General features: G+C 36.9%; 1 protein-coding gene across 1 annotated transcript; it reads right to left on the bottom strand.

The window, feature by feature from the left end:
• Positions 1–691: 691 nt before the first annotated feature.
• LOC134679450 (uncharacterized) lies at positions 692–11,347 on the bottom strand. Its single transcript, XM_063538363.1, has 3 exons — positions 10,572–11,347; positions 3,245–3,413; positions 692–1,157 (listed from the first exon to the last, which is right to left on the bottom strand). Exons 1-3 carry the CDS (start codon positions 11,157–11,159, stop codon positions 835–837), a joined length of 1,080 nt encoding a protein of 359 aa, XP_063394433.1. The 5' UTR covers positions 11,160–11,347; the 3' UTR covers positions 692–834.
• Between the last annotated feature and the right edge of the window lie 5,561 nt (positions 11,348–16,908).

Genomic DNA, 16,908 nt, shown 5'->3' on the forward strand with positions numbered 1-16,908 from the left:
GATACCCTACTTTTCTATAGTTGGCTATAAATTGACCGTTAGCGGCCGCGCATCAGTCCGAGTCCGAGTGCGTAACATAGGCACAGTGGATGTCGATTTGCAGAAAATGCCCAGCAGAACTAGAGTCCGAGTGCCCTAAATTTATAAATTTTATAATCTAACCAAACATCAAGCTGCGGACAGATCCTCTGCTTGCCCTACTTCCCTAGTACATAATACATACTGTGTTACAAGCCTTTGCTGCTTATATTCCAATTCCTATTACTAATTACCAAGGTAATACCTAAAGATATATTCTACACAAGTGAATTCACCTCACTCCTACTGCCCTGTGCCTCCCAGGGGGCGGAGATGACGTCATCGACTACGTGAGGGGGACACTGAACTGGCATTTGGCTTCGTACTTAGATACCCACCAACCCACACGTGCGAGATATATTTTGACCAAGCAATATTGAACGCTATGACGTTGAAATAACAGTCTTTTAAATAGCTTTGCATGTGCTCCTCGATTTTTAAAAGATTAGAAGTAGGTAGCCTATACCTACATTCCAACTTAGTAATTATTTTTCGATACTTTTATTTAATCTATCATAAAAAAAAATTTGCTTATAGCAATTGACGAATTTATACTCCTAGAATTCAATGAAGAAGTTACATACAGTAACTAGTAAAAATAAAAACGTTAAGGTAGAAATATATTATGTATGTAATCGGAGTCTTTAACAAACCCTTTTTTGAGCTAAAAGGATGTTTGTAAATATATCATATGTATGTATAGAATAAATACATTAAAATTCTTAACTTTGATATATCATATGACTGGCACATCCGTTACGACGAACACACAATGTACGCAAATAAGCAGGTCAAGAAGGAGAGGAGAACGCTGTAGGCGGGCGCTTGAGCGCCGTTGCCGCACACCATCCTCCTGGAAGCCACCGAGAGGTTCTTGTTCTGGAGGAGGCTGTGCACCGACTCCACCTCCCAGCGGGTCATGCTGAGCGGGTCGCGCGAGAACAGCACGGAGTACAGCTCGGCCGGCTGCCCGTTCGTGCCCTCTTGACAAAAGTTCAGGACCAGGTGGTCGTTTACTGCCTTCAGCACTTGGACAGTGCCGGTGAACTGACGGTATGTGCTGCGCTGGCTCAATGAACCTGCAAATAAAAAGTTTAATTTAAGGAAACTAAAGGGCATGGTTAACTTTCGTAAATTAGGATTTTTTATCATACAAAATAGTCACATGGGGCATTCCACGAGACTGTCGCTCACATAACGCTTTTGCCTTGTATGGCAGCTACCTCAATAAAATACGTGAATCTCGAGAATGTACTGCCAATTTGTTAGCCAAGTCATGAAATATTACCTGACCCAATATCGCTTACTCAGCATTTCCAGAAGTATTAGAACTTCTAATACTTCTGGAAAATTAGAAGAATTGCGTTATGTAAGCGACAGTCTCGTGGAATGCCCCACATGTAGCTTGTTGTAACACAGACATAATATGTCATGTTATCAAAAGCATTTGTATTCAGCAATTTTTTAATTTAGTACAGTCCCCTGCAATAATATGTTACACAACAAAGGCCGCAATAATATCTGGCACGATCTTAATGTAAGTAGAGCTATAAGAGCGTGTCACATATTTTTGCGGCCGTCAAAGAGTAACATATTTATTGCAGGTGACTGTACTTGATTAATTGATTATCTTCAAAATTAAATGTAATTAAAATACCGATGTCTTTGAGAAATTAACTTAATTTAAGCTCAGGTAATTCAGGATAGCACGCTCTAGAATAACGGAGTAAAAAAACACGGGTGTAGGTACCTATAATTTACAAGCATCAACATTTATAAACATTTGCTTTGTTCTTGCGTTTACAGACAGTGACCTAATTACTGATTAACAAAACATCGCAAAATTTACTGATTAATTCACAAACACGGCGTGATCGAAAATTGACATGACAGACCGTAAACAATAGGGAATGACTGAATTAGGTACCAATATGTTTGTGAGAGTAACATTATCTCATATCAACCTATAAAATTTCTATTAATCACTATCATACTTTGCACTAGCTCTACCTATAGTAATATAATCTACACTTGCTTGCAGTACATTTATTAGGTATAAGTAAGGTAAACGTACTAGTGCTCGACATGCTAATAATGCCCAATAGATGACACCTTGCTGTCACCGCTATTGACAATCACTAAAGTTTCAAGATGACGTGTTCCGGGACCGCGTCAATCTCCAGTACGTTTACCTTACCTACTAAATATTTTCTATAAACTGTTGAAAAGGTTTTTCATAATAAATAATTCCATATTGGTCGAAATCATTCGCCTACGGCCTAAGCGTAAATGCCTAATAAACTTACATTTATTGTATTTTAATAAAGGTTCGGTCGATAACATGATACAGATATAAATTGCACTGCCGTATGATTATATTTAATAGGTTAAGTAAGGCTATTTCACTGCGACACCTTAATTATTCAGTGTGATCGATCAGTGTGAGGAAAAGACATGCTGATTTTCCCTTAGTTGTATATTGCAATCGCCTCTTTTGCCGAGCATATTGAAAAAAGTAATTAAAAAAACAATATATTCACTACGGATTGGACGCCCGTGCTCCAAATTAGGGATCAATGTAACAATGTAACACCTTTTATATGCGCAGAAAATTTGAAAAATTATAATACTTAATCATGATACGTATTGAATGAAAATGAAGTGAGAATAGTTTTTTTTTCAGGTGGTTAGAGTTAATCAAGGAAAGTCTGGAACAATTTTGATAGCCCACGCAGTGCAATTTCATTGTTATTACGTCAACATTCCATAGAAGTTTGACGTTTATAATAACACTTGCACTGCGTGGGCTATCAAAATCTTGGTCTTGGTCGAAATTTTAGTGACCCAAATTATTTAAATACAATCTTAAAATTAATAAACACGCATTACGGCCGCGATGGAATAAGCTTCAGTAACATTTCAGAGCACAGCATTTCAATAAACACAACAGTAGTTAATACATGGTATAATACTCGTAATATACTCCGCCTGGTACTCTCTTCCCGTCTTTTCTAGGTCACCTGTCTGACACAAGCCTACGTCATCATGCGACAGCGCTATATGATAATATGCGATAGCGCTATATATAGCCACCATGTTATTGTGACGTAGGCTTGTGTCATTCTGGGAAGAGAAGACCATGTTTTATTAGACTATGAGTAGTTACCATTTTGTCCGCCGAAGGCCTGCCAGTAGCCAGCGGAGTTGTTGTTGAAGTAGAGCGCGTACTCCACGGTCTGCCCCTCCTCGTCCCACACGAGCCGCAGGTGCCGGTACATTTGGCGGAACTGCGCGTTCAGCGCCTCCACGTGATGCAGCTGCCTATGTGAATGGATCTGCAATCAATTTTCCTACGTTAAAATCGCATTTGTTCGAAATAGCTGTTGTCTTCTTCTTAATCGCTCCCCCGTTACTGAGGATCGTGACTCCACTATCGCTTTATGAATTGCCTCCAACTGTTTCGGTTACATTAGATAGCAGTTGTACTTAATAAACAAAGGTGTGAAAACGGTCACGGTTTGCCACGGTACTTAACCCATCACTATGTTTTCAAGGAAGCCCGCAGGGTCTGTGTGTGTACCTATACTGCTATGAAATAGGCTGCATGTGTGCAGCCGGATTTACGTACGTCCTCCATCGTCCAAATATGTTTTCATAAATATGTACTTACCTATGTAAAGTGAAATAGGCTTCCACACATGTTTTTCAAGAATATATAGTAGGTACTTGCAGTATATAAATACATTCCATGAGACGTTAAAAGTACTTTAGTCTGTGTATTGTAATATGTATTTTGGGCGCATGTAATATCTATTGATATGGTAATCTTAGACAATCTTAGTTGTATGTTGGCACGGAATCCCTAATTTTGCGTAAGCCTACTTTTTAAAGTTTTAGTTTTTGTCTCTGTGAAAATATGTTTAACGGATTAGGTATATCTAGCAATGCACGCACGAGAACTTTCCAAAGTTGCGAAACTTTCCACATGAGAAATTCTCGGTAACTTCTGAGAATGTTCTCGAGAACGAGAATTTATTTATTTATCGTAGTTTATACCATGAATATTCACGATAGTTTAGGTGTAGTCCTTACCCCCAGAAAATTCCGACTTTTGGTCGTCCGCTTCCGGTCAGAAAAATGTATGACGGCCCGGCCAAACGGTCAGACTTAGGTGGGGGGTGCTCGGCCAAATGTCATAGAGAGACCCTGGCAGTTTTTGACGCCGCCATTTTTTTTCAATATGGCCGACTTTTTTTTTAAACTTTTTGAATTTTGTCCTAGCGCGCTGAAATTTTGGTCACGGAATCTCGGGGTCCCCTAGATACCTATGAAAAATTTTTTTTTGGAAAAATGCTACAATTGCGGGTAAACTGGCTACTTTTATTTTGTATGGCAACTTTTAAACGGTGCGTGATAGGTGGGGGGTGCTCGACCAAATGTCATAGAGGGCCCCGAGACAAAACAAACTGCATTAAAAAAAAACAAAATGGCCGACTTTTTATTTTTTATTTTTTCAAGTTGGTCCGAGCGCGCTGAGATTTGGCATGGCGGGAGATAGAGGCCTCTAGATTCTAATGAAACTAAAAAAAAATTTCGGAAAAATTTGTCGAAAGTCGAAATGTTCTCTGATATAAAGTGAGAATTTAAGCAACTTATTGGTAAATTTATCACATCAACAAAATAGCTAACTGTAATAGACAGTAATATATGCATAATAACATTTAGTTTTAAGTTATGCCTATTTAAACTTTATTTCAAGTATATTCTCTTGTTTAAACAATAATTTCCATGTTGCAGGAATGTTCTGAGAACATTCTCGAGAACGTTTCCGCTTTTTGGGAATGTTCTGCAATTTGTACATCGTATATCGCTACTAATGAATTTAAAATACATCCCAACGTTTCGAGACCTACTTTACAGCGTTCGTAGTCAACTTTTTTTTGTTCTCACACTGTAACACTAAGATTAATATATTAATAGGTACGTCAACCATTGCTAAGTGGTACCTATATAGTTAGTCAGTAATGACAATGACGGCTTAAGACGATCGATCACCAGCCGTCGCGCACAACGAGCGGCATCATGTAAGACTAATCGACTGCAACATGAAGGTGACAGTCGCCCGGAATCAGACCAAATATTGGCTCGATAGATCGCGCAATTAAAAAAATTACTTGTTTAGCTTTTTTATGGTAGCCTGGAACTACTTATTATTCATTAATACCTACACATTCTAAATACCTAATACCAACTACTACGTATTTAAGTACCTACCTAGTTAAGAAGTTAACTTAAATAAATATAAAAAGTTAATTTCCATTGTATTTTCGCTGTTTAAGTGATAATTTTGGCAATAAATCACATTATGGCTATTTAAAGTTTAAGGTAAGTATAAACTTATTTAATAAATAAATTATAGGTACTTATGTTTTCCGTGACTAAATTTAAATAATATTATGTTCTAAATGACAAGTGTAATCCATTAACAAGAAGCTCAGCAAATCGACTTAGTTAGGTATGTATTTAGAAATGAGCTACGTAAGTACCTCCTTACCATACCTTACTTAATTCCAAAGTGCATATCCACGTTTCTTTCAAGTAAGTCCTTTTGTTTCCTCAAAGCACTTATGGTGCAATCAATGTAGTTAAGCGCATGAGTGCTAACGGCGCGGGATCACGGAGATAAAGTAGGTTAGCTAGTTAACCTCCTCAATGCCATTCGTGACTCAGGCAACTCGCGTAGGAGTAAAGGTCCTGACCTTACATTCGGTCTATGTCCTCAAAATTAATTGTTATCAATATCCTTTATAAGAGACCATAAGGACCACATAAATCTTAGACTTACACAGAACGTAAACAATCGCATTACCTATATTATTTATTACATAAGATTTTTGTAACAAATGATAAGTAAACCTACTTACGTAATAATAAACTTCATATACGTACCAAGCTTTAATCGCATACTCTTCACTATGGGCTCCCGACTCAACTATAATGACTTCATTACGAAACACTTTAGAGAACTATAATTAATTTGACCAATCACAAAGAGGACAAAACCAAAAGATAGAACAAAAGAGAAGCTTGTTGATGTCTTTTATCTACTGAGATACTTTGCTAATTTTGGTAAATTAATTTATAGTAAAAAAAGCTTTATGGTAATGAACTTGGAAAAAAACAATACAATCAAGCTTTTTAATCTCGTAACTTACTTAGGCCACTCAGCAAGCTCCGTGGCCTAAACACGATACTCGACTGAAAAGCTCTCCATTATATCACAATTGTAATCGTATAAAATACTTAAGTAGGGGGGCGAAAAGAGGAATATAACTTTATTGTAGAATCATTATTTTGTCTTTTTCGAGAATACACTCGTATATACAGGATAAAAACCAGTAGGTAGGTAGGTAACCAAAAATATCCTTTCAAGTGATGTAATTTATGATAAAAAGAAAGAAGCCGTTATCAAGAAGAAAACCAATTGATTTTTCACTTCTCCTGTTTGGAAAGGTTATTTTTCTGATGTAGATAGAGGTTGAAGCGCTTTAGCTACCTAAACAATATCCGACTTCCAAACAACTAAAAAAATACTTTTAAACTGTAATAACCTGTCTTTAACCGCAGAAGAGGGAAGCCCCGTGGTGTGGAGCAAATAAATGCGCATCGGATCGGAAGCAGGGAGTTGATTAGCCAAATCAGCCGGATGACGCACCCGGAACAGGCACGTATCGGCTCGCGGCGGCGCGGCGGCGCGATCTTCCCGCGCGGTAATTATAAGGAGTTACGTTTAATAAATAAGTAATAAATAAACAAGTATTATTTTATACAAAAATTTACTAAGCCCCACGGTAAGCTCAAGAAGGCTTGTGTTGTGGATATACCGGGTGTGGCTTGTAACACGAGCAAATAATTTAAACATATATTGTAATCCTCAAATGGTGACACTTTTGTTCAACATCTTTTAAAAATTATAAAGTAATTAGACTCCCTATTTTTCATACAAAATAAATATGTATTATCTTCAATGGACGCCATCGCCACGCCATATCAATGTGATTGACGTTGCTTGTCACGCCTTAAACATAACAAAATTCGCAATACATTGCGTCTTAGAATAAACTTTAAAGTGTATTAAAAACCAAACCACAAGTTATTTTTAAAAGTTGCTGAACAAATGTTGGTCAGTATGAGGAGTAAAGCTTACAGTTAAATTGTTTGCTCATATTGCAGGCCACACCAGGTAAATACTTAAATACATAGAAAAACAACATGACCCAGGATCAAATATCTGTTTTGTCACATAAATAAATGCCCTTACCGGTAGGCAGGGTCACAACCCACTAGACCAGCAACAACAGTTGATAAATAAATACGTGAATATAGAAACTCTATTGTGCGGATATTTTATGAGATTAATACAAACTTTCAGTAGGTATAATCCAATTAAGTTCCTGTAACTGTGTTTTACTATCTTGATTTATTTTATTAATTAAGTACCGCACTATAAATCGCCTAAGTACCTAGGTGAGTAGGTATTATCAAATTATTATATCATAGATTTTTTAACAATAAAGCATTCTAAAAAAGACAATTTTATCGTAATATAAATGTGGGAAGATTTATATATGTGTGCCATAATTAAAATAAGTAAATAAATATTTGAGGACAATTTTACACAGAACGTCCTAGCCCCAAACTAATGGGTATACTAGGCGTCGATATATGTCCAAACGTATATAGATAAATACACACTTATGTACATAGAAAATACCCCCTGACTCAAGGACAAATATCTGAGTTCATCACTCATATAAATGCCCTTGCCGGGACTTGAACCCGGGACCATCGGCTACATTGGAAGGGTCACTGCCGACTTGGCTAGAACTTAAAGCTGTATAATATTATTACATTCCAAACGGAAATTATGGAAAGGAACCTACGCTACACCCAGCCGCAAAATTGCATGGCCACTTTATAAATGAATCCATTCATAAAGTATCTATGCAATTTTGCATATATATACTTACCTAGCCATATTTTCAAGTTTTCTAAAGCAATCGCGGCAAGACTGTACCTACCCTCAGTATAGTGACCACGGGACACTTGTTCACGACGTAAACTCCTTGTCGCGATAAATGCATGTACACTTCCACCACGTACCACTTGCCTAATATTTCACTTATGTCTAAATCGTCATAAAAGTGTTCGTTATGACAAGTAACAACAAATTCATTTGTTTCATTCCCTAATATAAACACGACATTAAAAAATAATAAAGCTAACTGTAGAGCCACAGTAACATTCATTTTGTTTCCACTATCACCGTTTATCATTCACTCGGTTATTACTATAAAGGTGTACAATCAGTTGATTGTTTTATAAGTTTTAGCGTACGCGAACATATGTATCTGGTTGAACTCCGTCGATCGCGGCTCAACTGACAGTCGAAGCGCGCGCGCCTGCGTCTCTCAATTTGATGTTATCATTTGACCCTACGACGCTTTAATAGATGTAGAAGTACCCCGGGCCTTTTTATTTCGCCGCGTAAAATTACTATGACTGGTCTCACCTGACTGTCTCATTACTATGACTGTATCAGTAAATTAATATTTACCTACAAATGGCTATTGACCCCAATTCACACTGGCTTGCCCATTTTAAGATAGTTTGGCTCGTTCCAGCCATATAAACAAACGGACGGACAGACAGAAAGGAAACTATGAGGGTTCTGAAACTCCTACGGAACTCTTGAAAATGCGGCTTTCAACTACATCCAATGACGCAGCGCTTGACTATGAACTATGACTCAGAATATATAAACCTACTCATTTAGAATATAAGTATGGTTATATTTTAAAATCGTCATTGTTTTATTGCTTTTTTTTTATTTATTGAATCGGTCAACATCTCCAGCATTCCCTCATAATACCTCGTGGAGAAACGAAACCCTTGTCGAGTTTTGACTTTTTGTTAGGTATTTATTTGCGTGTTTGTTTTCGCGGTGGGTGGGTGACAACATTAGCATAGTACTTCATTTCTTATTTTTGTGTATTTATGCCATTTGATATTTTTTTATCGCGGATTAACGTATTAATATGGTGTTTTTTTTTAAATCACGTTTGGGGTTTAATATAAGATTTTTATCTTAGAAGGAATATGTATCTGATTAATTGTTATTATTATTTATTATTCTAAATAATTATTTACTGAGCTTGAAATTTTATAAATTAATCTGATTTTGAGAAACGGGATGTGGTCGCCGAGTCTTTCTCAAGTCTACAGTGCAAAGCAATAAAGCGGCTCGCGTGATCAAGATGTGAATGAATTCTAATTGTCATTGTTACCCTATTTCGCCGCAAGTCGACTTGTGTATGTTGCGAATTGCGATTCACAGTTGGTTTTGTTTTATAATTCGTGGTCACTGGGACTTATTTGACCTAAAGTCAGACGTGCTACATTTATTAAAAGGGCTAATATTTTTGGAGGTACCCAGTAAATAATAGTAATCAATTGCGCTAGGTATTTTTACGTATAGTGCGGTAATAAACATTTGTTGGGAATATTCCACTTCTCTTTAGCTAATGCGAAACACGAGGCGTCGCTTCTACTAGGTATATTACTTATTTAATAGTAGAGTTCATTTAACACTTTGAATAGCATTTGCCTATTTATTTATAAACATGACTTAACTCACTACACCTTCAATCAAGTCCCCCGTGTCTGTTTGTGTGTATATATTCGTTTGTGTTTGCGATAAACTCAAAAAATACTGAAGGGTTTCTATGCAGTTTTCACGTACTACTCTATACTCTACATGTTATACAAGTGTCTAAATGCGAAGGCCGAAGGCCGAGCTCCGCGTAGGGCCGAAGGCCCGAAGCGTCCATAATGTTAGTGCTTTAACACAGAACAATAGTACATGTATAGTGATTGAGGAAGGTTTAGGTGTATAATTTGTTAAAGTTTTATGTAATCCGTGCGAAGCCGGGGCGGGTCGCTAGTCTTCACTATAAAGAGCTTTTAAGGTCCAACTTGCAAATAAAAACCGCAAATTTATGCACAGTTTAGCTGTTTGGCACACGTAAATAGAGGTGAAAACAAAATGTATGACCCGCAATTCCTCCTCCCTTAGGAGTGCTGAGTCATTTTATTATTTCTATTATATTATGGGAAAAAAATTCAGAAACTTATCGTGTGTAGAAAAGGGCTTTTTGAGGCAATTATTAAAATATATCACAACATTACATTTCAACCATGTTTTTTTTTCAAATATAACAAAAATAATTTTCAAATATAAAATGATACGTAATACCTACTCATATGTCCAATGGGAAATACCTCTTTAACCATAATAATGGAATAAATAACTCTTTTGTAAGTTTTATATTAATTAATAATCGGATTAAAACGAAATACTTAAAAAGTTATTACCTTGTGTATAAAAGTTGTCATTAAACTGTGATAACAAGTAGGTACAAATGATGACTTACCCTGTCTTTAGGCTCCGAAATGTGTATGACAATACAAGTCCTCCCGTAGTCGACCCGGGTGTCCCCGGCCAGGTGCTGCACCAGCTCGACGCCGTACCACATGCCCATCAGGCGCTCCACCCAGATGCCGGTCTGCGGCGCTCTATTTATGCAATAATCTCTATTGTTCCTCACAAATGGAAACTCATAGGAACTGAATCCTTGCTGACCATAGCTCTGACCGTAGCCCTGACCGTAGTTTTGCCCGTAATTTTGTCCGTAACTTGGCCCATAGTTTTGACCGTAGCTTTGACCGTAGTTATCATAACCTGGTGCATACCGCGGGGTGCTGTATCCGGGGTACAAATTATTGTTCGGCCCTTGGAGCACACCATTGTAACCGGAGGAGGAGGAGTCTAGGTAAGAATTAGGGTACCTGGTACCACCCGGCACCCCCGCTATGTCATCTCCGAAATTTAAATTTCTCTGTCCATATTCGTCGTACAAATTGGAGGGGGTTGAATAAGTTGAATAGCTACTGTCGTCTCGTTGGTAGCTTGCGCATTTGGCTGCGCTAAATAATGCACTAATTATTAATATGGAAAGCATTTTTTTCTCAAAACAATTCGAAAATGTTCGGCGCGGGGACCACGTCGCGTGATACTTAGTGGTCAATATAATGTGTGACTGTTTGAGACCGCTCTCCGACTAGCATGTAAATTAACTAAGCTTGATGATAGTCGTGGGTGGAGTGATAACGAACTCGGGAACTCGCGGTAATGCATGGATATGAGCCTTCTTAAAATCTAAATTAAGGCTGGTATTGAATAATGGAACCCGCCTACTTTGGGAAATGTGAGTGTGTAAGCGTGTTACGCTCATGAAAGACCCACCAACCTGTAAATGACATTTAAATGGCAATTCTAGATCGACATTTATAACATATTGGTAATTAAATTCAAATACTTTGCCCCTCTTCATGTTAGCGTTTTTCCGGTTGCATAAATTTAAACCCCGTATCAGTTAGGCATCCTAAAAAAATGGTGTTAGGTACACCATTTTTTTAGGTTGTCTAACTGTCTAAGCTTTTACTGTACAATTTTTTTAGGGATACCTATGGGCCACTTGCGCCATCTCACTAACTCACTGTCAAATTGTTCGTGTAACCATGATAACTCCAGGTTGAAATGGTTAACCCCGGGTTAGCTGAATGGTGCAAGTGGCACTAATGCAAATATTTTAAGGTTAAATTGTATATGCCAAAATAAGATTTATACATTGAACTTTATCCCTATTATGGTATATGTATATACAAAATACCCCACTGTCGCCTGCTACGCTATGAGTCGAAACGCTTTAGTCAGGTGTGTAGGTAATTTTTTTCCTTTAATAGGGTGTATTCGGGTAATACCGAATGTCGGATAATTCCGAAATTTAGATGAAAATCACCCTTAATTCCATCATAATAAAAGTCTCATTTCGGAATTATCCGACAGTTTTCGACATTCGTAATTACCCGAGTAAACCCTATATAATTTTGGGAATGTTGTCGATTTAGACATTATTTGATGGTTTGATTAAGGTTTTCTTTTTTTTTAATATGAGGGGCTATAGGGGGGGGGTGTCTGGACATCGGATGATAGTAGCATGTCGTAGGAGGTAGGATTTTTGGATGATTTTAGTGGGGTTGAAATGTTGAAATGACGGTTCAAAAATCGTCAAAAATCGATGACGTAATTTATGGATAGCCCCTAAGTCGAAAGTACCTATTTTCTTACCAACTTAATTGTAAAAAAGTTACAATCAGGGATACATTTTGTATCCATACATAATTATTTAAGCGACCTATAGAGGAGAACATCCGGGCATACGAAAGATTTTTTCCCAAGCTGAAACGGGGACCTTCGCTTTCGTTCGGTTAATAACTGCCTTATAATGTTTATTTTTGACTTATTATCCGTAGACTTTCTTACTCGTAATAACAAAATCAAAATAAGTGAGCGCATTTCTATACTTAAACGTGTGGTTACACGGCGCTGTACGAAAATATGATACCTACATATAACTGCTGCAGATTACGTAACTGGCAGTACCTACTGCTGACTACAAGTATTTGTTGATGTGCAATCGTGCAGTTTTCAGGGCTATAACCGCGAAAATCGAAGTTCGCAAATTGCGGGGATTTTTCTCTGTCACTCTAATTACGCCTTCGTTGGAGTAAACGAGAAGAATGGTGACTATGAAACCCTTTTCATAGTCACCATTCTGGCAAAATAGGCCAAACGGTAGTACCTAAGTATCATAGGGGAGTACCTTTGCACCGCTTTGTACATTACGTATATATATTTTTACTAAGAAACGAAGATGTTTGGCAATAACTCACAAACAACTAGACCGATCATGTTCGCTATAGTTTTCATTGAAAGTATTTATTAATTATAAATAAGTATTGTTTCACAAATTTTTTCATATTTTTTGGACCCGTGGTTCAAAAGTTAGAGGGGGGGGACACATTTTTTTTTTCTTTCGCAGCGCATATTTACGAATATTTTAACTATATTAAAATATGATTTTAGTAGACCCTTATTCGTTTTGAAAGACCTATCCAACCGTACCCCACACTATCGGGACAAAGCGAACAATTTTTTTCAAAACGTTTTTTTTTGTATGGGAGGTACCCTAAAAATCTTTTTATTTTACCATTCTTTTGCAATGCATGATTTATGTGTTCATGCCAAATTGCAGCTTTCTAGCACTAACGATCACGGAGCAAAGCCTCGGACAGACAGACAGACAGACAGACCTGGCGAAACTATAAGGGTGACGAAACCCTAAAAAAAGCAGGTGGTTGATAGTTCAGGTGTATACTGTGTTATCTGGGAGACCGCCTAGCTACGGGAAACAACATCTTGGAATCAGGCTAGAGGTCACTCCGGGCCACCGGTTGAGCAGGATGTAGGTGGTAATTTTGCTTACTAAGGCCTCTCCATAATTACTAAGACTGTTAAATGCTACAATTGATTATGATTAGTTGGTTAGCTATGATCCTCTGTAGTCCGAGTGACCCCGTGTCCGGTGTGACAGAGTCAGGGGTCACGTGTTCATCTTCATAAACACACTTGTTAACGTTTATTAGGACACCGGGTTTGAATATTTACCTTTGAACTGTACAAGTATTATACGACATGAGTCACAAGAACAATGCTACAAATTTACTTAAACATAATTAATGTAAGTCAGCTTCCGAAAAAGTACATAGTTGTACCTAGTCTATTTTTTTATTATCTTATAAGTACCTTTAAACGAGCAATTCTAGTATGTAGATATATTTATTTACCTACATATATGTATATTTGATCAGGGAAACGGCTCTAACGAGTTCGATGAAATTTGCTGTATAATTATGAGTTTACTGGTGCGAACAAACGATCTAACTAGGTCTTATCTCTAAGGAAACGTGCACTTGTGATTTTTTTATTTGTTTTCCGCGGTCTTCCAGACATTAAATTGCTAGGTGATACATTTTCTAAACAAGAGAGCTTCATACTATTTCTTGTGTATAGTGTCCAATAAAACGACTGAAAATGGAATAGAGAACCATCTCGTTTTTTTAAAGTCGGTTAAAAACAAGGTCAAGCATGTTATAACATCACCAATTTTTAAATCATCTAATTCCTACCTTATAAAAATGATGTCGCTAAATTTCATAAATACTAGTAGTATCTGATTTGACTAATCAAGCAACTAGCCTATTTTCGTCTTTAAGTTGACTGACGTAAACGAGATTATTCGTCATTGTTTACCTATAGTTTTATAGTAATAAAATCAATAATCATACGGCATAAACTTTTATTAATTAAAGTTACTCCTTCTCGTCGTTAATTATCTATTGATTTAAAGGACAGTAGACTCAAGGTGCATTGGGTTCCGACACCAAAGATTTTGAAAAATCGTAGCGCCTTTGTGATCTACTGTTGCCAAAAAATACATAGCAAAAACTAAATAAGGGTTCCGTGCCATTACGCAAAACACAGCAAACGAATCACGTTTGTTGTGTAGGAGCCCACTTAAATATTTATTATACTCTATATTTTTAGTATTTGTTGCTATACGGCAACAGAAATACATCATCTGTGAAAATTTCAACTGCCTCGCTTTCACGGTTTATGAGATAGACGGAAAGCGGAGGCTTTAGTAATAGGTTTCCGTTTTTAACCTTGTCACATAGCGCCAGCTAGTGGTTTAGGTGGAACTTCGTTGTTTTGTTATTTCTGTTAGTGTTAATTTCTTTTTAGAAATATTGAACAGGATTTAATTTAATTATAGTTTAGGTACAAATATAAATATTTGTATTTCACCTTTTTTTCTTGATATTGTGTCGTTAGTTAATTAAACCTACATGTTTAAAGGGTAGCACGATATACTTAACTGGCAACGTGCTGTTCGTATTGTAAAGAGCACTAAATTTGAAATACTGGAATCAGTTATGTAACCCTGCCATACATGACCCAAAAATTTTTTATTAAGCTATGAGCTTCATCACATCTGATATTTGAGTAATTCTAAGCATTTCTAGCCTGGAGTGGGGGGGAGGGTGGGGTACAGAGACGGCCGCCACCCGTCATCTTTAAAAAATATCTATTCTGATCCTGGTGGGTACTAGGGCAAGTTTGGTATCATTTTCGTATAAACCAAAGACGTAGAATTCATTGCTGATATTTGTTTTTTTCAGTTTCATAGTAATTTTACAAGAAAAACGTAAAAAGGTGAAAAATTTGGTTGGAGATTTTTGCTACGCGGAGCCGAAACTACAAAAGATAGAAAGTTGAAATTTGCACACTAGATTAAATTTATAAAGTGTACAAGAGATAAGAAGCGATTTTGAGAAATTCAACCCCTAAGGGGGTTAAAAAGGGGATGAAAGTTTGTATGGGGTTCAAGTTTTATTTTAAGCTAGGAATTTGAAACTTCGTAAAACGATATATTATTAAAATACAAGAAAACTATTTTCAGCGTTTTTGAAAATTCATCCCCTAAGGTGGTGAAAAGGGGGTTGAAAGTTTGTATGGATATCAAAAAATTTTTCGAACGCGGGACTTGAATCTTTGTATTTGGAGATATTATTAAAAGACAGGAAAAGTAATTTCAGCGTTTTGTAAAATTCATCCCCTAACAGGGTTAAAAAGGGGTTGAAAGTTTGAATCCATTACAAATCCGAGTAGACACACATTTCTTATTGCCTCCCAGGCTTGAAATGCTTAGAATTACTCAAGGAACATATGTGACGAAGCTCATAGCTTAATAAAAATTTTTTGGGTCAACTTTATAACTGCTTCCGCTAAAATGGAAGGAAAATAGAATAAGAAGAAAAGACGGCATTGATTAGTGTCAGAACATAATATTGTTTGTTACAAAAATTAGAATATATTAATATAAAACTCAGCGTGGAAATCCATTGTCGCTGTATATAGTTCCAGAGATTCATATTGATATATATTATTGGATACTGGGGTTTAATAGATCGAGGCAAATGTTGCTGAGGAGAGAGGTGTGTGCCCATGAGCGTGGCAAGCTGATGTAAGAGACGGGTCTTCTCAAGATCGGGACGCCTTTCATGGCCATTGTCACAAGTTCCGACCCAAATGCTATTCTTGACCGCTGCAGACTTTTCTGTAAGTGTTACGATTCGGTTCAGTGTTTAGGTGTCTGTCAGCAGTTGTGCACTAGCTAAATCTCATGATATTTGTTATATTTTAGATCGTCTGTCTCGTTCGTCTGGCGGAATGCAGAGGAGTTAACTTGGAGGAATTAACATCGTCTGTGGCCGCAGGTATGTGTTGGCCCTTAGGTAGCCCTTAGGTAGCCCTTAGTACGCTCATAGTTTACTTGAAGTACAATTTTATTATTGTCATAGATCGGTAACCTTTTGCTTTTGTCACATTTATAATGAATAACTTTAATATCATAACCAAGGTTTACTGTGATCTAATGGACAGTGTTACTTGCCAAATTTAATGCTCAGGTGTAACGTTCGTATTATAATTATCTGAATAAAGTTTAATTAAACAACTAGTTTGTTGGTGGTTTATCCTAAGTGTAAGAATACAGATATTATTGAACTAACAGCTCTACCGTTAGCAGTCTGAGCTAGAAGTTGTAATTTTAGGGTATGTAGGAGAAGAAATAAATCGACTATCAAGTGGATTCTTGTGTTTTCTTTATTTTATACATCCCTAAGTATTATGTAACCAGCCGGGTACATTTTCATAGGTTTACAGGTTACAAACTTTGGGTACGGAACCCTAAAAAACCACGGTGTATAATATTAGATAGACACACAATTATTTCTAGATGCTAC

The sequence above is a fragment of the Cydia fagiglandana genome, chromosome Z (assembly GCF_963556715.1).
Source record: "Cydia fagiglandana chromosome Z, ilCydFagi1.1, whole genome shotgun sequence".
Taxonomy (NCBI): domain Eukaryota; kingdom Metazoa; phylum Arthropoda; class Insecta; order Lepidoptera; family Tortricidae; genus Cydia; species Cydia fagiglandana.